Genomic DNA, 24282 nt, shown 5'->3' with positions numbered 1-24282 from the left:
GGCTGAGGGAGGGGGTGGATATTGTCGGGGCTGAGGGAGGGGGTGGATATTGTCGGGGCTGAGGGAGGGGGTGGATATTGTCGGGACTGAGGGACGGGTTGGATATTGTCGGGACTAAGTGAAGGGTGGATATTGTCGGGGCTGAGGGAGGGGGTGGTTATTGTCGGGGCTGAGGGAGGAGGTGGATATTGTCAAGGCTGAGGGAGGGGGTGGATATTGTCGGGGCTGAGGGAGGGGGTGGTTATTGTCGGGGCTTAGGGAGGGGTGGATATTGTCGGTGCTGAGGGAGGGGTGGATATTGTCAGGACTGAGGGAGAGGCTGGATATTGTCAGGACTGAGTGAAGGGTGGATATTGTCGGGGCTGAGGGAGAGGGTGGTTATTGTCGGGGCTGAGGGAGGGGGTGGATATTGTCCGTGCTGAGGGAGGGGTGGATATTGTCGGGGCTGAGGAAGAGGGTGGATATTGTCAGGGCTGAGGGAGGGGGTGGATATTGTAGGGGCTGAGTGAAGGGGTGGATATTGTCGGGGCTGTGGGAGGGGGTGGATATTGTCAGGGCTGAGGGAGGAGGTGGATATTGTCCGGGCTGAGGGAAGGGGTGGATATTGTCGAGACTGAGGGAGGGGGTGATATTGTCAGGGCTGAGGGAGGGGGTGGATATTGTCGGGGCTGAGGGAGGAGGTGGATATTGTCGGGGCTGAGGGAGGGGGTGGATATTGTCAGGGCTGAGGGAAAGGGTGGATATTGTCGGGGCTGAGTGAGGGGGTAGATATTGTCGAGACTGAGGGAGGGGGTGGATATTGTCGAGATGAGGGAGGGGGTGGATATTGTCGAGACTGAGGGAGGGGGTGGTATTGTCAGGGCTGAGGGAGGGGGTAGATATGGTCGGGGCTGAGGGAGGGGGTGGATATTATCGGGGCTGAATGAGGGGGTGGATATTATCGAGACTGAGGGAGGGGTGGATATTGTCGAGACTGAGGGAGGGGGTGGATATTGTCGGGGCTGAGGGAAGGGTGGATATTGACGGGGCTGAGGGAGGGAGTGGATATTGTCTGGTATGAGGGTGGTGGTGGGTATTGTCGGGGCTGAGGGAGGGGTGGATATTGTCAGGGCTGGGGGAGGGGTGGATATTATCGGGGCTGAGGGAGGGAGTGGAGATTGTCGAGACTGAGGGAGGGGGTGGATATTGTCAGGGCTGAGGGAGGGGGTGGATATTGTCAGGGCTGAGGGAGGGGGTGGATATTGTCAGGGCTGAGGGAGGGGGTGGATATTGTCTGGGCTGAGGGAGGGGGTGGATATTGTCGGGCTGAGGGTGGTGGTGGGTATTGTCGGGGCTGAGGGAGGGGGTGGATATTATCGGGGATGAGGGAGGGGGTGGATATTGTCGGGTATGAGGGAGGGGGTGGGTATTGTCGGGGCTGTGGGAGGGGGTGGATATTGTCTGGGCTGAGGGAGGGTGTGGATGTTGTCAGGGATGAGAGGGGTGGATATTGTCGGTGCTGAGGGAGGGGGTGGATATTGTCGGGACTGAGGGAGGGGCTGGATATTGTCGGGGCTGAGGGAGGGGTGGATATTGTCAGTGCTGAGGGAGGGGTGGATATTGTCGGGACTGAGGGAGGGGCTGGATATTGTCCGGGCTGAGGGAGGGGTGGATATTGTCGGTGCTGAGGGAGGGGTGGATATTGTCGGGACTGAGGGAGGGGTGGATATTGTCGGTGCTGAGGGAGGGGTGGATATTGTCGGGGCTGAGGGAGGGAGTGGATATTGTCAGGGCTGAGGGAAGGGGTGGATATTGTCGGGACTGAGGGAGGGGCTGGATATTGTCGGGGCTGAGGGAGGGGTGGATATTGTCGGGGCTGAGGGAGGGGTGGATATTGTCGCGACTGAAGGAGTGGCTGAATATTGGCAGGGCTGAGGGAGGGGGTGGATGTTATCGGGGATGGGAGGGGTGGATATTGTCGGGACTGAGGGAGGGGGTGGATATTGTCAGGGCTGAGGGAGGGGGTGGATATTGTCGGGGCTCTGGGAGGGGGTGGATATTGTCAGGTCTGAGGGAGGGGGTGGATATTGTCAGGTCTGAGGGAGGGGGTGGATATTGTCAGGGCTGAGGGAGGGGGTGGATATTGTCATCTGAGGGAGGGGGTGGATATTGTCAGGTCTGAGGGAGGGGGTGGATATTGTCAGGGCTGAGGGAGGGGGTGGATATTATCGGGGCTGAGAGAGGGGGTGGATATTGTCGGGTCTGAGGGAGGGGGTGGATATTGTTAGGGATGGGAGGGGGTGGATATTGTCGGGGCTGAGGGAGGGGTGGATATTGTCGGGGCTGAGGGAGGGGGTGGATATTGTTAGGGATGGGAGGGGTGGATATTGTCGGTGCTGAGGGAGGGGTGGATATTGTCGGGGATGAGGGGGTGGTCATTGTCAGGGATGGGGATAAACATTGTCAGGGGTGGGGAAGGGGTAAACATTGTCAGGGATGGGGAAGGGAGTAAACATTGTCAGGGTGGGGAAGGGGCTAAACATGTCAGGATGGGGAACGGGCTAAACATTGCCGGGTATGGGGAAGGGTGAATATTTCCACGTTCAGGTTGCAAATGCTTCTGCCTTGTCTATTGCACTGATGTGCTGGGGTTCACCATTGTGAGGATAAAATGAATTTGTGAGCCTTCTCCTCTCGTTAGTTGACTGTCCATCAACATTCACAATGGTTGTGGCAGGACTGCAAACTTTGACTGAATCCATTAGTTTTGGGACTTCTTAGTTCTGTAAACAGCATGCTGTTTGTGCTATTTGGCATACATGTAGTCCTGTGCTGCAGTTCCATCAGGACATTTAGGTCCGGTACTTGTCCTGGCATTCTCTCACATTGCCATTGAACCAGGGTTGGTCTCCAGGTAAGAGTCAACCACATTGCTATGGGTCTGGAATAGGCCTGACCAGGTAAGGTAGACCTGAAGGACATGTGTGAACCAGATGGATTCTTACAGCACTCCGATAACATCATGATCAACATTACTGAATCTAGCATTTTTAAAATTTCATGTTTATTAATTAATTGAATTTAAATTCCCCCAGCTGCTCATGGTGGGATTTGGAGTCATGTCTCAGGATCTTTAATTCAGCCTTCTGGGTTATGAATCCAATAACATTACCACCACGCCACTGTTCTTCTGAAACTGTTTTGGCAGCACTGTGTTAATATTTTGTCTTACACACTTATTGGATCAGGTTTCCCACTTTGGCAATGTTTGTTCAAATATTAATTAAAGAGATTACCTGTGAGATTGCCTGATTGAAAAGCATTGCTAGCCTAGGATATAATGATCAAATTCCCCAAGGTAATTCATTTTTTATGCATGTTGGATGGATTCCATGTGATCCGGCACTCAATTTCTGATCGACTACCTGTACTGTAATTGACAGTGGTGTGAATTTTATATGACTTGCATTCCAACACAGCGAGATAACACTCTGACAACTGAGGACGTGAAATTTGTGGTCTTGCTAAATTGAACATCAAAACAATCAGCCATCATCAATGGAAAACCAATTTTGTGGGAAAACACTGCAAGATACCATGTTTCTGCTAATGAATTATAAAACCGAGAACCAATCCTGGTTCAGATGACTGATGAAACCACTTTAGCACTGATGTTTTGATGTTCTCTGAATCCTTTGCCTGGATTCTGTGCTGCAATATACAGAGGCTTCCAAAACAAAACTGTAATTATTAGAAATCTGGAAACAAAGTAAAGGATCTCAACTAAACACACTGACCTGTCTTTTCTCTTACTCAGACCTGTTGTTATTTTCCGCTGTTTGTTATATTGTTTTTTCTCCAATCTCCTCAATTGCTCTGCTTTCTAAACAAAATGTTTTTCAGCTTTCCCTAATTTTTTTTAAATATTAAGGCCGGGTAGGAATTTATTACAAATCATCTTCATTTGATCCAGAAATTGTTGTCGTCATAGAGCAAGATATGTTTCATTCCCTGTTGTCAACGTTCAGTATTGCAGATCGTTGCAATTGAACAAAACCAACTTAACAGAAGGATATTATGCAAACAGAATTCTTAATACATTCATAAATAATACTTTCATCTTGTTCCAGATATGTCCTCGATGAACTCATTCAAACAGAGAGGGATTATGTGAAAGACTTGGGAGTTGTGGTTGAGGTAAGATGAATTCAACCTAACTAGTATATCCGTGAGATGAGTTTAATAATATTCACTGTAAAGGGCTCTCAGACTTGTTTTAAAGAAGACCAACTGCACTGGGCTAATTGGGTACAATGATACCAGTTACATCGGGCATCATTTTTCCCTCAGGGTTGGGCCCCAAACATTGGGATTATGTGGGCTCACAACCTTGAACTGGATGGGAAACAGTCACCCAGTCGTAATTTTCCCTGAATTTAAGGTTATAATTATTATATTCTGTACTCCCCTCCAAATCTCCAGCACCTCAGTGATTGTTACACCAGCTCATATCGGTACCAGAACACAAATTTATGTTTTCATTGGTCTACATGTCTCAGCATCAGTGCACTCTGAGCCTTTAGAACATACATTATATATCCATGAATACGGAGCCTAAAACTACACACAATACTCCAAATGGGGTCTGACCAGAGCCTTATATAGCCTCAACTACACCCCTGGTCTTGTATTCTAGCCCTCTCGACATGAATGCTAACATTTTTTTTTTTATAAATGTTTTTATTCAGTTTTCATATTTTATATTGAACAAATTACAAATTGTTAGGAGAGAAAAAGAACAAAAAAAAAAAAAAAAAAAAAAAAAAGAAAAAAAACAACAAACAAACACGCAAAAATTAACATACATATTTACAGGTAAGCATCTTCGTAGTAGTAACTGCGCCCGCCCCCCCCCCCACCCCCCCAACATGTTTATTTAGTTTGGTTTTGGGCCTTAGCTAGCCATCGAACCCCCGTACCGAACCTGTAGCCCCTCCCGCTACCTTCCCCCGACTATTCTTCCTCTTGTACATTGGCCACAAATAGGTCCCGGAACAGTTGCATGAATGGCTCCCACGTTCTGTGGAAGCCGTCGTCCGACCCTCGGATGGCAAATTTGATTTTCTCCATTTGGAGAGATTCCGAGAGGTCGGACAGCCAATCCGCAGCTCTGGGCGGTGCTGCTGACCGCCAGCCAAACAGGATTCTACGGCGGGCGATCAGGGAGGCAAAGGCAAGGGCGTCCGCCCTCCTCCCCAGGAATAGATCTGGCTGTTCTGAAACCCCGAAGACCGCCACTATCGGGCATGGCTCCACCCTCACTCCCACCACTTTGGACATAACCTCGAAGAAGGCTGTCCAGTACTCCACGAGTCTGGGGCAAGACCAGAACATGTGGGCGTGGTTGGCCGGGCCTCTTTGGCACCGTTCACATCTGTCTTCCACCTCCGGGAAGAACCTACTCATACGGGTTCTTGTTAAGTGGGCTCTATGTACCACTTTTAGTTGCGTCAGGCTGAGCCTTGCGCACGTGGAGGTGGAGTTGACCCTATGCAGTGCTTCGCTCCAGAGTCCCCACCCTATCTCCATCCCCAGGTCGTCCTCCCATTTCCTTCTTGTTGCGTCCAGTACGGTGTCGTCCCTATCTACCAGTCGGTCATACATGTCACTACAGTTCCCTTTCTCTAGGATACTTGCGTCCAGTAGGTCTTCCAGTAGTGTCTGTCGTGGCGGTTGTGGGTACGTCCTTGTCTCCTTTCGTAGGAAGTTTTTGAGCTGCAGGTACCGTAGCTCGTTCCCCCCAGCTAGCTGAAACTTCTCTGTCAGTTCGTCCAGTGTTGCGATCCTGTCGTCCGTGTATAGGTCCCTGACTGTCAGTGTCCCCCCGTCCTGCCTCCACCTTTTGAAGGTGGCGTCAGTCAGTGCTGGTGTGAACCTATGGTTGTTGCAGATGGGAGCCCTGTTCGACATTTTGGTCAGGCCAAGTTGCTGCCGCAGTTGGTTCCAGGATTGGAGGGTGGCTGTCACCACTGGGCTGCTGGAGTGTTTTTTGGGTGGGGATGGGAGTGCTGCCGTGGCGAGGGCCCGGAGGGAGGTTCCCATGCAGGAGGCCTCCTCCGCACGCACCCACTCAGCCTCTGGCTCCTGGATCCATCCCCTTACTCGCTCGGCTGTTGCTGCCCAGTGGTAGAATTGTAGATTCGGGAGGGCTAGCCCTCCCCTGGTTTTTGTTTTTTGTAAGACCTTCTTTGGGATCCTAGCATTTTTACCCCCCCATACGAACGCCATGATGAGTTTGTCCAGCGCTTTGAAAAAGGCCTTGGGGATGTAGATCGGAATGGATCTAAACAGGAAGAGGAACCTGGGCAGTACGTTCATTTTGATCGTCTGAACTCTCCCCGCGAGGGAGAGCGGGAGTGTGTTCCATCTTTGCAGGTCCTTTTTAACTTCCTCCGTCAGGCTGGTGAGGTTCCATTTGTGGATCCCTTTCCAGTCATGGGCTATTTGGATCCCCAGGTAGCGGAATTTATGTCGGGCTTGATTGAACGGCAGCCCCTTTAGTGCTGCCCCCCCCCCCCCTTGCGGGTGTACTGGGAAGATCTCACTTTTGCTCATGTTGAGTTTGTAGCCCGAGAAGGCTCCAAACTCTTTCAGGAGCGCGATGATTCCGTCCATGCTGCTTTGTGGGTCCGAGATATAGAGGAGCAGATCATCCGCATAGAGTGAGACTCTGTGCTCTCTACCTCCCCTTCGGATCCCCCTCCAATTTTTTGCTGCCCTGAGCGCGATTGCTAGCGGTTCAATTGCTAGTGCGAACAGCAGCGGGGACAGTGGGCATCCTTGTCTGGTGCCCCTGTGCAGCTGGAAGTATTGGGAGTTGGTATTGTTGGTCTGTACACTCGCCATGGGTGCGTTGTACAGGAGCTTTACCCAAGCGGTGAACCCTGTTCCAAGCCCGAACCGCTCCAGTACCTCTATGAGGTATTCCCACTCGACTCTGTCGAAGGCCTTTTCTGCGTCCAGGGAGACGATCACCTCTTGTGTTCTCTCCCCGGAGGGGGTCATTATCACGTTCAGCAGGCGCCTGATGTTCGCGGTAAGCTGTCTACCTTTGACAAAGCCCGTCTGGTCCTCTGTGACCACCTCAGGTACACAGTCTTCTAGCCTCTTGGCTAGGATTTTGGCCAGTATTTTGGCGTCTGCATTCAGCAGAGATATGGGTCTGTATGACCCACATTCCGTTGGGTCTTTGTCTTTCTTAGGTATCAGCGAGATTGAGGCCTGTGCTAACGTGGGTGGCAATGTGCCCCTAGCTAGCGAGTCTGTGAACATCTCCCGCAGGTGCGGGGCCAGCGCTGTCGCAAATTTTTTGTAGAAGTCCGCCGGGAATCCGTCCGGTCCCGGCGCCTTCCCCGCCTGCATGGAGCTAATGCTGTCCATGATCTCTCCCAGTGCTAGTGGTGCTTCCAGATCCCGTTTTCTGCCCTCTCCCACAACTGGTATGTCCAGTCCGTCAAGAAACCGGTTCATCCCAGCCTTCCCCGTTGGGGGCTCTGAGGTGTACAGCTCTTGGTAGAAGGCCTTGAAGGTTTTGTTAATCCTCTCTGGTTCTGTTTCCAACGTGCCTCTGGTATCTCTGATTTGCGCAATTTCTCTGCTGGCTGCCTGCTTTCTCAGCTGGTGGGCCAACAGGCGGCTGGCTTTGTCTCCGTGTTCGTATAGGGCCCCGCGTGCCTGGCGGAGTTGGTGTACTGCTTTCCTGGTGGAGAGCAGGTCAAAGTTCCTTTGTAATTCTTTCCTCTCCGCCAGGAGTTCTACGGTCGGGGCCTCGGAGTATTTATGGTCTACCTCCAGTATGGAGTCGACCAGCTTCTGCCTAGCCACCCTTTCCTCCCTATCTCTTTGCGCTTTGTAGGCTATGATTTCCCCTCTTAGTACGGCCTTAAGCGCTTCCCAGAACGTGGAGGGTGAGACCTCCCCGTTTTGGTTGATCTCAGTGTACTCCGCTATGGCCCGCGCTATCCTTTCGCTGAAGGCCTTGTCAGCTAGTAAGGCACCGTCCAACCTCCATTTGGGGCGCTGGGCCCTTCCCGTCTCTAGCCGCACATCCATGTAGTGTGGGGCGTGGTCTGATATCACAATTGCGGAGTATTCCACCTTGTCTATCTCTGGAAGCACCGTTTTCCCCACCACAAAGAAGTCAATTCTGGTGTACACGTTGTGTACTGGGGAGAAGAAAGAGAATTCTTTCTCCCCCGGGTGGGCGAATCTCCAGGGGTCTACTGCTCCCATCTGCTCCATATAGTGACTGAGTTCCCTTGCCATGTTTGAGGTTTTCCCCGTTCTGGGGTTTGATCTGTCCGTCGTTGGGTCCTGTACACAGTTGAAGTCCCCCCCCATGATTAGTCGGTGCGTCGCTATGTCCGGGATTTCTGCCATGGTCTTTTGGATGAAGCTCGTGTCGTCCCAGTTGGGCGCATACACGTTAACTAGGACTACCGGCGCCCCATCCAGGGCCCCGCTGACCATGACATACCGTCCCCCTGGGTCCGTAACCGTCTTTGTCGCCCTAAACATTGATGAATGCTAACATTGCATTTGCCTTCTTAACTGCCGACTGAACCTGTACGTTAACCTTAAGAGACCCATGAACAAGGACTCCCAGGTCCCTTTGTGCTTCTGATTTCCTAAGATCTTTCCATTTAGAAATAGTCCATGCCTCAATTTCTCCTTCCAAAGTGCGTAACATCACACTTTTCCACATTGTATTCCATCTGCCACTTCTTTGCCCACTCTCCAAGCCCGTCCAAGTCCTTCTGCAGCCCGCCTTCTTCCTCAATACTACCTGTCCCTCTACAGATCTTTGTATCATCTGCAAACTTAGCAATAGTGCCTTCCTTCTTCCAGATCATTGATGTATTTGTGAAAGTTGTGGTCCCAGCACCGACCCCTGAGGCACACCACTAGCCACTGGCTGCCATCCTGAAAAAGACCCCTTTTTCCCCACTCTCTGCCTTCTGCCAGTCAGCTCTATTCATGCCAGGATCTTACCCTTAACACCATGGGCTCTTAACCTATTTAACAATCTCCTATGTGGCACCTTGTCAAAGGCTTTTTGGAAATCTAAATAAATCACGTCCACTGAAAAATGAAATGAAATGAAAATCGCTTATTGTCACAAGTAGGCTTCAAATGAAGTTACTGTGAAAAGCCCCTAGTCGCCACATTCTGGCGCCTGTTCGGGGAGGCTGTTAGGGAAATTGAACCGTGCTGCTGGCCTGCCTTGGTCTGCTTTCAAAGCCAGTGATTTAGCCCTGTGCTAAACAGCCCCTTGTTCTGGTTCTCCTTTGTCTAACTTCCTTGTTACTTCATAAAAGAACTTTAACAGATTTGTCAGACTTGTCCTCCCTTTGATGAAGCCGTGCTGACTCAGTCCTATTTTATCATGCACTACCAAGTACTCCAAGTACTCCGCGACCTCATCTTTAATAACACACTAAAATATTATCAATGCAGGCTAACCGGCCTATAATTTCCCGTCTTCTGCCTCCCTCCCTCCTTAAACAGGGGGGTTCATCTCGCCGATTAATGGAGGATTTTGAAGGAGAATATGGCGTTGTTGGAGGGGGGTTAAGGCCAGGTGGGAGGAGGAGTTGGAGGTGGAGGTCGAGGAGGGGTTGCGGAGGGTGAATGCCTCAACTTTGTGTGTGAGACTGGGGTTAATACAGTTAAAGGTGGTGCACAGCGCACCTGACGAGGTCAAGGATGAGTCGGTTGTTTAAGGGGTGGAGGATACTTGTGAGCGGTGTGGGGGAGGTCCAGCCAATCATATACATACGTTCTGACCCTGCCCAAAGTTAGAAAACTTTTGGAGGTCTTTTTTCAGCACCATGTCGGCGATCTTGCACTTGGACATGGAGCCAAGTATCCTGGGCACCATATTTTGGGTGTCAGACCTGCCAGAGCTGCAGATGGGGGTAGATATTTTAGCCTTCGTCTCCAAGGTTTAGAGGAGATGTACGAGGCTAGTTTTTTTTACACAGAGGGTAGTGGTTGCCTGGAACTCGCTGCCGGAGGAGGTGGTGGAAGCAGGGACGATAGTGACATTTAAGGGGCACCTTGAAAAATACATGAATAGGATGGGAATAGAGGGATATAGACCCAGGAAGTGTAGACGATTTTAGTTCAGACGGGCAGCATGGTCAGCACGAGCTTGGAGGGCCGAAGGGCCTGTTCCTGTGCTGTACTTTTCTTTGTTCTTTGTAGGAGCAGGAGTAGGCCATCTGGCCCCTCGAGCTTGCTACGCCATTCAATGAGATTTTGTGGACTCAGCTCCACTTACCCGCCCGCTCACCATAACCTTTAATTCTTTACTATCCCAGCTGTCCCCTATTTATATTCTTTTGAGTGTACCAATAATAACAAATTAACAAGTTAACACCCCTTAAAGGGGCACTGTAACAAAAATTGGAACTTCAACAGAAACGTATTTAAATTAAAATAATGCTTTGGGGGAGAAGATTCACTCCAGTTAACTCTTTTAGTACCAAATGAATAAAATCAACTGAAGAACTATCCCTTAAAGTGGGTACCAGACTTTATAGGTGTAAGAGCATCCAGAGCTCTAGAAAGGGAAGGGGCCAGACGCTCTAGCCTTTGCCTCACTGATTGCCAGCCAGAGATGTCTGCTAGGCTGGAAGTCGGCAGTGTCACCCAGGGCCTCGGATTGACTCTCAACCCTGGCAGAGTTCCTGAAGCTAGAAAAAAATAACATTCTCGATAATGAGTCCAAGGAGAGATTCCACGACATGTGGAAGAAGTTCACAAACCTCTTTGCAGACCTGTTCGCAAACAGCAAATGACTATGGGGGGCAGGAGGAGGGGGGGAGCAGATAGGAAGGGAGGGCAGGGATCACCACTGGGAAAGGAGCTTGTGTATAGCAGATGGGGCACGGATCCATCCCACAAACTGGGCGGGCCATCCTAACCTCCCTTGAGAAACCCCCCTCCCCCCAGCAAAGGGAATGTAATTATAAACAATGTAAAGAGTTCTGGTGGTAATTGTAAATACAAATGTTAATTTGTGTATAATTCTTATTACTTAACGTTAAATGTCCCAATGAGAACACTTTTTTAAAAATACATGATGCACACGAATGTAAATAATATAAGGTAATTATATTACTGGGACCACTGTAACCGAGACTGTGGCGGCTTGTGATACGTGTGTTTGTGTTATTGTTTTGGTTATTGTTTTTATATGGTTCTGCAAAGTTTTGATATTAAGTGAAAGATTCCATTAAAAATATTTTTCAAAAAAAAATATGCTCCAAGTTCTTTATTAAACAATGGCCCTTCACTTGTGTATCTTAACAATATTAACAGCTTCATGGGGCGGGATTCACCCCTACCCGGCGGGGCGGGATTCACCCCTACCCGGCGGGGCGGGGGGTCCTGGCGGGACAGAGTGGCATAAACCACTCCGGCGTCGGGCCGCCCCAATCCACACCTTCAGGGCCTAGGCCCGCCCCGGAGTGGTTTGCGCCCAACCGGCGGGAAAGGGGCTTGGCGGCACACCAACCGGCGCTGAAGGGACTCCGCCGGCTGTGCGAGTTGGCGCATGTGTGGGAGCGCCAGCGTGTGCTGGCGTTACCCCCGCGCATGCGCAGAGGGCTTCGCTTCCGGCAGAGGACCACAGCCTCCGGTGCGGAAGGATAGAGTGCCCCCACGGCACAGGCCCGCCGGCGGATCGGTGGGCCCCGATCGCTGGCCAGGCCACCGTGGGGATCACCGGGACCAGATCCCCCCACGCCACTCCAAGAACCCCGGAGGCCGCCCGCGCCGCCAGGTCCCGCTGGTAAGAGACCTACTCTAATTTATGCCGGTGGGACTGGCAAAGAACGGGCGGGACTTCGGCCCATCGCGGGCCTGAGAATTCGTGGTGCCCCGGGGCCCATTGAGTCGTGCCGGTCCCCGCCATTCTCCGAGACGGGCGGCGCGACTCACACGGGGCGAATTTTGGGGGGCGGGAGAATTTGGAGGACAGCGGGGGTGGGATTCACGCCGACCCTCGGTGATTCTCTGACCCGGCGGGGGGTCGGAGAATCCTGCCCATGGTTTCCAATGGATTTAAATTGTAAGTCTGAACTGTGAATCAATCTGGGTATTTACTTAGCATCAAGAAAGATATGCTTTTTTGATAAATTAATTAGATGATTATGAACATATGAAACTAATGGATAGCAACTGATGGGGCACAGGGACACAGTGGTTAGCATTGATGCCTCACAGGGCCAGGGACCCGGGTTCGATTCTGGCCTTGGGTGACTGACTGTGTGGCATTTGTACGTTCTCCCGGTGGCTGTGTGGGTTTCCTCCAGCTGCTCCAGTTTCCTCCCACAGTCCAAAGATGTGCAGGTTAAGTGGATTGGCCATGATCAACGTGCAGGGTTACGGGAGCGGGTAGGGAGCGGGCCTCGGTATAGTGCTCTTTCGGAGGGTCAGTGTCGAGCCGATTGGCCAAATGGCCTCCTTCTGCACTATAGGGATTCTATGAGAGACCATTATGCCCATCTAACCTGTCCTGTAGAGTCATATTACAACTAAGCACCAAGGTCCTCCAATATTCCCCACCAACTAACATTCCCCTGGGAGAGACAAAGAGTTTTAAAAGAAAACCTTTGGGAAATTATTGTTGTGGAAATTTCTTTTCTCATCCCCATAACAATCAAAGCATTTAGGAGCACATGAAGCACACTTCATCTATTATTTGTCTGTCGTGATAACCCAGAGAGGAATGTGACCAACTCATTTTTGAAAGCTTGCAGTAAATCTATGCTCACTGCTTGACCTTGCAACATGTTCCCAAGGTTGATAACCTTCAATAAAAGTGGCAACCTCTTGGCATTTAACTTTGTTGCTTGCTTAAATAATGGTTACACATTTTATTATGGACTACACAAAGTAGAATCATTCATGTGGAATTCTTCAAATATTTATTCAGAAAATGAAAATTGCGATTTGCTGACTTGACATATGCTGTAGCGATTTTAAGTTCTGTGGTTGACAGTTTCTGCACATTTTTGAAATTTTAGGGTTTCATGAAAAAAGTAGAAGAGAAAGGAGTTCCTGATGACATGAAAGGAAAAGAGAAGATAGTTTTTGGAAACATCCACCAGATTTATGACTGGCACAGTAGGTGAGTAGACAGCCATCTTCATTGATTAGCGCTGAAAGTGCAAGTCAAGAGTTTGCATTTTCTGAAATAAATTGATTTATGTTAGCTGTGACATTCATGTTATCTATTCGTGTCATCCTGGACTCTTAACTACATGGCTATTGCTCAATTGTTTTTCTATTTTCCCATCAGTTGTCTTCCCCACTGAATTTCTCAGAGTGGCTGGTTAGCTGAGTTGGCTAGATGTGTGGTTCAGAATAATGCCAATGTTCCAGATGGGGTAGACTTGGTGCCATCCTCCTCGCCCTGCCCTCTAATAAAATCGCAGCATAATCTGTGGTTCGGTGACCCTCAAATTATCGAGGATTTCTCCCTGAATTAAATCAACCATTGCTCCTTTCCTTGTTAGACTAACAACTCTCTTGCCGTGATTTTCAACTTTCAGTGGAAATGAGTGCAAAGCCATCATCGGAAAGCTCAAACCACTTTCAGGTTCAAGCCTCCATTGAATGGTATGGGCAAACTGCAGGCATTCCGCAATAACTTACTGGTTGTGGGAGGGTAGGTAATCAAATGATTCCCATGCTAAATTGGTTACCAGATTTGCCTAAATGTGGGTAAACCATCTAATCACAAACCAGGCTTCAATGTGTGTGCTGAATTCTCCACCCATTTGTACCTGAAAATTTCAAATGGGGTTCTATAATTAGCATATATGGCAACCGTGTATGCTAACCTCCCGTTTACAGGCCCTGCTAAAAATTGTGACGAGTGACTTTAAACACCATTGTCGCAGCCTGCATGCCCTCTCACCACAACCAGCAAACCCTGCCTTGCCCTGCCACAATTCTGTCACAATTCCTGCCCACCAGTTTCCAGACGAGAAACAGGCAACTAGTAGTTAACAATTGGCTTCCACTGATTTCGGAAGATATCTTGGTTGCAGTCAGATATGCATTAATCATAATTGACTTCATTAATTATTTTGATCCTTATGAGTTACAGTTTTCTTAATTATGCCTTTTAACTGTGTTATATATCTTCTCCTTTATCTCAACTCCAGTGTTTAATGGCACGGAATGCGCTGTGAGAATTGCGCCATTTCCTTTTTTATTTGTTTATTCTATCTACATGGATTTGAACACATTCTCCCTGGATCATCCTTTTGCTCAGCACTATGATCAGATTCTTTGTTTATAGCAGGACCATATGGGGAGTTTTATGGCCCCCTGCTGGCATATTTGCGGGCAGAAGGGCATCAAAATTAAAAAGGTAGCGAGTCCACCTCCTTCTTGCAACCCCCAAGCTGTCTCCAGATTTCATTGGGCAGATAAGGCATCAGCCAGCCACCTTCCCTTAGGCATTTTAGGAACCTATAACTGACGGATTATTGGCCAGTTGAGGACCTCATCCTGCCTCTGCTACAGTAATACATGCAGATGGGGGAAAGCGGGACAAAGGAGGCCAGCCAGTTACTTTCGCAGCTATGCCTCAGGGAGGTTACCTGCTTTCGGGCTACCCTCTGCCCATTGGTCCATCCCTCCCCCTCACCCCAGACCATACCAATCATCCTGAAGGACCCCAATCCCTCCCTGACCTGTAAATCCAGCACCCATGGATCTTCTGCTGGAGACTGCTTGTTATCCCAGCAGTTACCATTAGTGTGTTCTAGCACTGCTGGGACTACTCAGCTACCAGCCAGTCAGATGGTTCAGCAGCTCTGGAGGATGGTACTTTTGTTCCCTCAGGGGTTGAAGTCCCACTTTCAGTTTGTTAATGCCACCAGCAACGTATTATTTCAGCAGGGCCCACCCCTTTTTACAATTAGAAAATGGACAGGGATTGTGCAATTGGGCCCCCACCCTGCAAAATGCACCTCCACGTATTTTTCCCTTTATGTCACCTGAAAATGTTATAACCAGAAATATGAAGTGCTATCTTTCAAACTTTGTTTTGAATGCTTTGTGCACTCATATACAGAATATAACATACTCCCCATTGTTGCTCAAGCGTCTGTTCTGTTTTGATTATTATGTTTGAAAATAAAACTCCTGATCAGTTGACCGTTTACCTATGATTCATTTGAACCTGTTTCCCTTTTTCCTACTTCACAGTTTAATTTACAGTTTAATATTCTTGATTATCGCTGTTCCTTCGCGATCACTAGGTAAAAGTCCTGGAATTCCTTTCCTAACAGTACCATGGATGTACCTACACCACATGGACTGCAGTAGTTCAAAAGGTAGCTCACCATCACCTTCTCAAGGGCAATTAGGGATTGGCAATAAATGCTGGCCTAGCCAGTGATGCCCACTCCCGTAAATTGAATTTAAAAAGTGCAATTTACTGTCTTGTATATATTTATAGGAACACCTCTCCAGTGCCATATTTACGGGCATCCTTCCACGATCAGACCACCAGGGTTGGGATTAGAACTACCTTGTCCTTGTCCTAAAATCTCTTCCATCGTGATCCCTGGGAGTCAAACCTGTTTGTCAGGGTGACCTCTGGTCTGGAACCTGTATATGATGAAAAATACATGCTGTGAAGTTAAAACCACAGCAGGCGAAGGAATCCTACCAGTGCACTACCAGCCTAATCTCCCTGCATGTCAGCAAATTAAAATTCACCCAAAGGATCAGATTTGCAGGGCATCTCTGTATGATCTTCAGGGCTTGAATATTTCCGTGAGTTCCCACAGACAGAACTGAACACATTGCTCAAGGTATATGGTCTGACTTGAGCACTGTACATTTGGGTCATTAGCTTCTCTGACTTGGATTCTGTTGTGTTGGCTATGAAGCTTATTGACTTTGTTAATTCCTACTCTACCTTTGTTGGACATTTTCTGAATTGCACCTATACACCCAAACCTTTTTCGACTGCATTGTTAGCTATTTAATGCCATTCATAAAGTGCGTGTGTTGCCCATTGTTTTGCTTCCGAGCTGTGGTACCACTTATCTGCTTTAAATTTTGATCTGCCATTTTTTCTGTCAGTTCACACAGCGTGTTCAATTCATTTTGCAATTATTGGGCTGTTCCTCCTTTTTTGGTATAGAACCATATAATGATAGAGCACTGAAGAAATCTACCCAACTCAGTGTGATTGTGCCGGTTTTTTGAAAGAGCTATCCAATTAATCCCACATTCCTGCTTTCTCTCTGTAGCCTTGGAAAACTCTTTCCCATTTAAATATTTATCCAATTTCCATCTGAAATGGAATATTGAATTTGTTGCCACCACCTTTGCAATCCAAATCATCATAACTCTTTGCGTAAATAGTTTTGTCTGAATAGTGCCAGTTTTGCATTGAGTTTCAGAATCGAAGTCATGACAAATTGTCACAATAGTGGTTACAAAACCTACATTCCACTCGATGCTTACCCACATTCCCCGCCACCATAAGATTAACTCTCTTGCAAGGCCCTGTTGTTTTTTATCCTACAGCCAGTTACTTTTGGCCTTAATCCTTACCATGTTGTGTTTAGTGAGTAATCAACGTGTGGAACTTTAAATCGACTTTCCTAAGTGGTTAACCTAAGTGATTTCATGCTGAGCTATTTATAGTGTTCAAAAGAAAAGTATAAACCCACTGAGATAGAGTTGCAGAATAATTACCGTTCTTATTTCTTTTCAGTTATTTCCAGGGAGAACTGGAAAAATGCCTTCAGGAACCAGAGCGTTTGGCAGAGCTCTTCATCAAGCATGTACGTTTTTACAATGTCCTTTCAGGGCTTTGTATAAAAATAGTAACTTGACCCATTTTAGTTCCAAATTGGCGTATGTTTTGTAACTTAACTGTTCCCTCCACCCCACCCCCATATCTCCTGTGTTAATCATCTTAAGTGTTACCAATAGTTCAGGAGAATGGATATACGGGGAATTTATTAAGATAAAAATGTCACAGGTAAAATCTGAAAATCCCAAAATTCTAGAAATTCTGAACCATCATGAGCACAATGAAACTTTACAATATCTCAGTATTAGAGGAGTTTCTCGTAAGTTATAACGGTAACAGTATATAACATAGTTACATTCAACGTCCAAGTATGACTCATGAGTTCAAGTCCAAAGTTTTAATGAGTCTTGAGCATATCTGATGAACAATTGTTATGCTTTCCATTATCCTCTCCTAATATCTCCTTTATTGGCTCGGAGTCCATTTGTGTTAGATTATGCCTCTGTGAAGTACCTTTGTACATCAATAACAACTTGTAATTATATTGCACAGGCTTGTCCAAGGGGAGCGCATTTCAATTTCTTTCTCACTCAAGCGGCCAATGAGCAAATTTCAGAAAGATATGGTTTGGCAGAATATTAAACATGAATTTCAAAAACAAGTTGACATATGAAAAGAAACAACTTGCTGAACAAAAAGAAACAATGTCAAAGCAATAAGTCAATAATTTAAAACAATGAGTAATAAATAAAGATGGCCAATAGGGTGTGAGAGTGTGTGTGCCTGCCTTATCCCAGCTTCAGCGTGCTCATGCATTCACTCCTGCCACATGAGAGTGTGTTGTTGTGTGGGGGTGAGGGTGAATGAGAACCCTGAAACTGGGAATGGTCCAGACACACAAACACACACTCCTCACATACGCATTCACACTCTCCCTTTTCACACTGGCTCTCCCCTCTCACACGCACTCCTCACACACACATGTAGAAAATAGGAGCAGGGGTAGGCCATTTGGCCCCTCAAGTCTGCTCTGCCATTCAGTATGATCATGAAAGACTCTCCATCACAACACCTTATTCTTACTCGCTCCCCATACACCTTGAGGCCTTTAGTATCTGGAAATATATTTCCTTCTTAAATATGTTCAGTGACTTGGCCTCCACACCCTTCTGTGATAGCGAATTCCACAGCTTCACCACCCTCTGAGTAAAGAATGTTCTCCTAATCTCTGTTCAATTGTCAAGATGCCCCTGTTTAAGGGATATCTTGACAAACACATGAATAGGGAGGGAATAGAGGGATACGGACTCCGGAAGTGTAGAAGATTTTAGTTTAGACAGGCAACATGGTCGGCGCAGGCTTGGAGGGCCGAAGGACCTGTTCCTGTGCTGTACTTTTCTTTGTTCATTGTTCTTATCTCAGTCCTAATGGCCCACCCACATCCTGAGATTGTGATCCATTTGTTCAAGACGCCCCTTTCCAGCCAGATGGAACATAATCCATGCACCCAGTCTGTCCATCCCTGTCGGAATTTTATATGTTTCAATTAGGTCACCTTGCATTCTTCTAAACTGCAGTGTACACCAGCCTAGTTGACCCAATCTCTCCTCGTACAGCAATCCTGACACCCCAAGAATCAGTCTGGTGAACCTTCTGCATTCCGTCTATGGCAAGTATATTCTTTCTTAGCTAAGGAGACCAAACCCCAGTTGTGGTCTCACAAAGGTCTTGTGCATCTGCAGTAAGATATCTTCATTCCTGTACTCAAATCCTCTTGCAATAAAGGCCAACATAGCATTTGCCTTCCTGACTGCTTGCCGCACCCTCATGTTTGCTTTCAGTGATTGGTGCACCCAGGACACCCAGCTCTCTTTGTACATCAACATTTCTCACTCTATCACTATTTTAATAATATTCTGCCATTCTGTTGTTCGTACCGAAAATGATAACATTTATCCACGTTGTACTACATCTGCCATGTATTTGCCTCTCACACAACTTGGCTAAATCACCTTGAAACCTCCCCACCACTCACATTCCCACCTAATTTTTTGCCATCAACAAACTTGGAAATATTACATTTGGCACCCTCATCAAAATCATTGATAAATATTGTGACTGTCTGGCATCCAGATACTGATCCCTGCAGAACCCCACTAATCTCCGTCTGCCACTCTGAAAAAGACACATTTATACCTACTGTATGTTTCCTGTCTGTGAACCAGTTCTCAATCCATATCAATATATTAACCCCAATCCCATGTGCTTTAATGCTGAACACTAACGGTTATCAAAAGCTTTCTGAAATCTAAATACACCACATCTACTGGTTCTCCCTTATCTAGTTACATCATCAAAAACCCCAGTTTGTTTGTCAAACACAATTTCCCTTTCCTAAATTTGTGTTGACTTTATTTAATCCCATTGACATTTTCTAAGTGTCCCGTTATCAGATCCTTTATCATAGTGCTGGAGTGCTGAACTGGTTGCATTTGAGTGCTACAGTGAGAGTTTGGTGACTGAGGGAGTTAGGTGAGGAGGGAGTAAGGTGCTCCTTTCATTTCATTTCCTATATTTATCAAAGAGCGAGAAGGGAGCCAGGAGTTTATAGTACAGCTGACTGGAAACAGAGTCAGAGGGCGGTGGTCCAGTTGGTCTACGGGGCAGCTAATTCTGTAAAGTAAGAGGGGATGGAGGCTAGGGCAGTTGCATGCTCCTCCTGTAGGATGTGGGTGGTGAGGGATACCACTGGTGTCCCCGCTGACTATACCTGCGGGAAGTGCACCCAACTCCAGCTTCTCAGAGACCGCGTTAGGGAACTGGAGCTGGATGAACTTCGGATCATCCGGGAGGCAGAGGGGGTTATCGAGAAGAGTTACAGGGAGGTAGCCACACCCAAGGTACTGGACAAGAGTAGCTGGGTTACAGTCAGGGAAAAGAAAACTAACAGGCAGACAGTGCAGGGATCCCTCGTGGCCGTTGCCCTTCACAACAAGTATACCGTTTTGGATGCTGTTGGGGGGGGATGACCTACCGGGGGAAGGCCCTAGCGGCCAGGTCTCTGGCACTGAGTCTGGCTCTGGGGCTCAGAAGGGACGGGGGGAGCGTATAAAAGCAATAGTAATAGGAGATTCAATGGTTAGGGGAATAGATAGGAGATTCTGTGGTCGCGAGCGAGACTCCCGGAAGGTATGTTGCCACCCGGGTGCCAGGGATGTCTCGGATCGTGTCTTCAGGATCCTGAAGGGGGAGGGTGAGCAGCCAGAAGTCGTGGTGCACATTGGTACCAACGACGTAGGTAGGACAAGGGGTGTGGAGGTAATAAACAAGTTTAGGGAGTTAGGCTGGAAGTTAAAGGCCAGGACAGAGTTGTCATCTCTGGTTTGTTGCCGGTGCCACGTGATAGCGAGGGTAGGAATAGGGAGAGAGTGCAGTTGAACAAGTGGCTGCAGGAATGGTGTAGGAGGGAGGGCTTCAGGTAATTGGATAATTGGAGTGCATTCTGGGGAATGTGGGTCCTGTCCAAGCAGGACAGGTTGCATCTGAACCAGAGGGGCACCAATATCCTGGGGGGGAGGTTTTCTAGTACTCTTCGGGAGGGTTTAAACTAATTTGGCAGGGGAATGGGAACCGGATTTGTAGTCCAGCAACTAAGGAAGCCGATATTCAGGACGCCAAAGCACGTAGTGATGCAGTGGGGAAGGTAACCCTGACAAAGGAGAGTACTTGCAGGCAAGGAGATGATTGAAGTGTGTATACTTCAACGCAAGAAGCATCAGGAATAAGGTGGGTGAACTTAAGGCATGGATCGGTACTTGGGACTACGATGTTGTGGCCATCACGGAAACTTGGATAGAAGAGGGGCAGAAATGGTTGTTGGAGGTCCCTGGTTATAGATGTTTCAACAAGATTAGGGAGGATGGTAAAAGAGGTGGGGGGGGGGGGGGTGGCATTGTTAATTAGAGATAGTATAACAGCTGCAGAAAGGCAGTTCGAGGGGGATCTGCCTACTGAGGTAATATGGGTTAAAGTCAGAAGTAGGAAAGGAGCAGTCACCTTGTTGGGAGTTTTCTATAGGCCCCCCAATAACAGCAGAGATGTGGAGGAACAGATTGGGAAACAGATTTTGGAAAGGTGCAGAAGTCACAGGGTAGTAGTCATGGGTGACTTCAACTTCCCAAACATTGAGTGGAAACTCTTTAGATCAAATAGTTTGGATGGGATAGTGTTTGTGCAGTGTGTCCAGGAAACTTTTCTAACACAGTATGTAGATTGTCCGACCAGAGGGGAGGCCATATTGGATTTGGTACTTGGTAATGAACCAGGGCAGGTGATAGATTTGTTAGTGGGGGAGCATTTTGGATGTAGTGACCACAGTTCTGTGACTTTCACTTTAGTAATGGAGAGGGATAGGTGTGTACAACAGGGCAAGGTTTACAATTGGGGGAAGGGTAAATACAATGCTGTCAGACAAGAATTGAAGTGCATAAGATGGGAACATAGGCTGTCAGGGAAGGACACAAGTGAAATGTGGAACTTGTTCAAGGATCAGGTACTGCGTGTCTTTGATATGTATGTCCCTGTCAGGCAGGGAAGAGATGGTCGAGTGAGGGAACCATGGTTGACAAGAGAGGTTGAATGTCTTGTTAAGAGGAAGAAGGAGACTTATGTAAGGCTGAGGAAACAAGGTTCAGACAGGGCGCTGGAGGGATACAAGATAGCCAGGAGGGAACTGAAGAAAGGGATTAGGAGAGCTAAGAGAGGGCATGAAAAATCTTTGGCGGGTAGGATCAAGGAAAACCCCAAGGCCTTTTACACATATGTGAGAAATATGAGAATGACTAGAGCGAGGGATCAAGGTCCGATCAAGGACAGTAGCGGGAGATTGTGTATTGAGTCTGAAGAGATAGGAGAGGTCTTGACCAAGTATTTTTCTTCAGTATTTACAAACGAGAGGGGCCATATTGTTGGAGAGGACAGTGTGAAACAGACTGGTAAGCTCGAGGAGATACTTGTTAGGAAGGAAGATGTGTTGGGCGTTTTGAAAAACTTGAGGATAGACAAGTCCCCCGGCCCTGACGGGATATATCCAAGGATTCTATGGGAAGCAAGAACTGAAATTGCAGAACCGTTGGCAATGATCTTTTTGTCCTCGCTGTCAACAGGGGTGGTACCAGAGGATTGGAGAGTGGCGAATGTCGTGCGCCTGTTCAAAAAAGGGAATAGGGATAACCCTGGGAATTACAGGCCAGTTAGTCTTACTTCAGTGGTAGGCAAACTAATGGAAAAGGTACTGAGGGATAGGATTTCTGAGCATCTGGAAAGACACTGCTTGATTAGGGATAGTCAGCACAGATTTGTGAGGGGTAGGTCTTGCCTTACAAGTCTTATTGACTTCTTTGAGGAGGTGACCAAGCATGTGGATGAAGGTAAAGCAGTGGATGTAGTGTACATGGATTTTAGTAAGGCGTTTGATAAGGTTCCCCATGTTAGGCTTATGCAGAAAGTAAGGAGGCATGGGATAGTGGGAAATTTGGCCAGTTGGATAATGAACTGGCTAACCGATAGAAGACAGAGTGTGGTGGTGGATGGCAAATATTCAGCCTGGAGCCCAGTTACCAGTGGCGTACCGCAGGGATCATTTCTGGGTCCTCTGCTGTTTGTGATTTTCATTAACGACTTGGATGAGGGAGTTGAAGGGTGGGTCAGTAAATTTGCAGATGATACAAAGATTGGTGGAGTTGTGGATAGTGAGGAGGGCTGTTGTCGGCTTCAAAGAGACATAGATAGGATGCAGAGCTGGGATGAGAAGTGGCAGATGGTGTTTAACCCTGACAAGTGTGAGGTTGTCCATTTTGGAAGGACAAATATGAATGCGGAATACAGGGTTAACGGTAGGGTTCTTGGCAATGTAGAGGAGCAGAGAGATCTTGGGGTCTATGTTCATAGATCTTTGAAAGTTGCCACTCAAGTGGATAGAGCTGTGAAGAAGGCCTATGGTGTGCTAGCGTTCATTAGCAGACGGATTGAATTTAAGAGCCGTGAGGTGATGATGCAGCTGTACAAAACCTTGGTCAGGCCACATTTGGAGTACTGTGTGCAGTTCTGGTCACCTCATTTTAGGAAGGATGTGGAAGCTTTGGAAAAGGTGCAAAGGAGATTTACCAGGATGTTGCCTGGAAGGAGAGTAGGTCTTACGAGGAAAGGTTTAGAGTGCTAGGCCTTTTCTCATTAGAACGGAGAAGGATGAGGGGCGACTTGATAGAATTTTATAAGATGATCAGGGGAATAGAGTAGACAGTCAGAGAATTTTTCCCCGGGTGGAACAAACCATTACAAGGGGACATAAATTTAAGGTAAATGGTGGAAGATATAGGGGGGATGTCAGAGGTAGGTTCTTTACCCAGAGAGTAGTGGGGGCATGGAATGCACTGCCTGTGGAAGTAGTTGAGTCGGAAACGTTAGGGACCTTCAAGCGGCTATTGGATAGGTACATGGATTAGGGTAGAATAATGGAGTGTAGATTAATTTCTTCTTAAGGGCAGCACGGTAGCATTGTGGATAGCACAATTGCTTCACAGTTCCCGGGTCCCAAGTTCGATTTCGACTTGGGTCACTGTCTGTGTGGAGTCTGCACATCCTCCCTGTGTGTGCATGGATTTCCTTCGGGTGCTCCGGTTTCCTCCCACAGTCCAAAGATGTGCAGGTTAGGTGGATTGGCCATGCTAAATTGCCTTTGTGTCCAAAAAAAGGTTAGGTGGGGTTACTGGGTTACGGGGATAGGATGGCGGCGTGGGCTTAGGTAGGGTGCTCTTTCCAAGGGTTGGTGCAGATTCGATGGGCCGAATGGCCTCCCCCTGCACTGTAAATTCTATGATTCTGTGAAAATAGTAAGTTAATATATGGAGTTGGAGTGAAGGAAAATGTAATGGGGTCCAAATTAGGGTTACCTAGTACGTGAATACATGGAGTATAGTGAATAAGATTAGAGAGTTACAGGTGTGTATTGCCATGGGGAAATATAATGTTGCTGTGATAACCAATACCTTGCTCAAGGAAGGGCAGGACTGGGGGTGTTAAATATTCCAGGGTATAAGGTGTTTAGAAAAGATAGGAAAGAAAGAAAAGAACAAAGGGTGTCATAAGAGATGAGGGTGTCATAAGAGATTTCAAGGACAGAATCAATTTGGCTCAAGCTAAGAAACAAAAAAGGCACAATTATGTTGCTTGGTGTTGTCTGCAGACCAACTAATGGGAAAGATGCAGAGGAACAAATCTGCAGCAAAATTACAGGGAGATGCAAACATTATAGAATAGTTATAAAAGGGAACTTTAATTACCCAGATGTAGACTGGTACAGTGGTAGTTGTAAAGGGTGGAGAGGAGCAAACCAGCTTGTGTTCAAGAAAACTGCAGCAGTATGTGTCTAGTCCAAAGAGGGAGGA

The 24282-nt window shown here is 47.6% G+C and overlaps 1 protein-coding gene across 7 annotated transcripts in view; it reads left to right on the top strand.

Annotated features, from left to right (window-relative positions):
• Window positions 1-24282, top strand: part of kalrna (kalirin RhoGEF kinase a) — a 1222490-nt gene that overhangs the window by 1082071 nt on the left and 116137 nt on the right. For all 7 annotated transcript variants that reach the window (XM_038789521.1, XM_038789520.1, XM_038789517.1 and 4 more), the window contains 3 exons: window positions 4110-4176; window positions 13074-13177; window positions 16796-16865. In XM_038789521.1, the coding sequence (XP_038645449.1) occupies window positions 4110-4176; window positions 13074-13177; window positions 16796-16865 (241 nt within the window). The remainder of the gene's footprint in view (window positions 1-4109; window positions 4177-13073; window positions 13178-16795; window positions 16866-24282) is intronic.

This window comes from Scyliorhinus canicula, chromosome 2 (assembly GCF_902713615.1).
Source record: "Scyliorhinus canicula chromosome 2, sScyCan1.1, whole genome shotgun sequence".
Lineage (NCBI taxonomy): Eukaryota > Metazoa > Chordata > Chondrichthyes > Carcharhiniformes > Scyliorhinidae > Scyliorhinus > Scyliorhinus canicula.
This window is presented reverse-complemented; position numbering and strand designations above follow the sequence as displayed.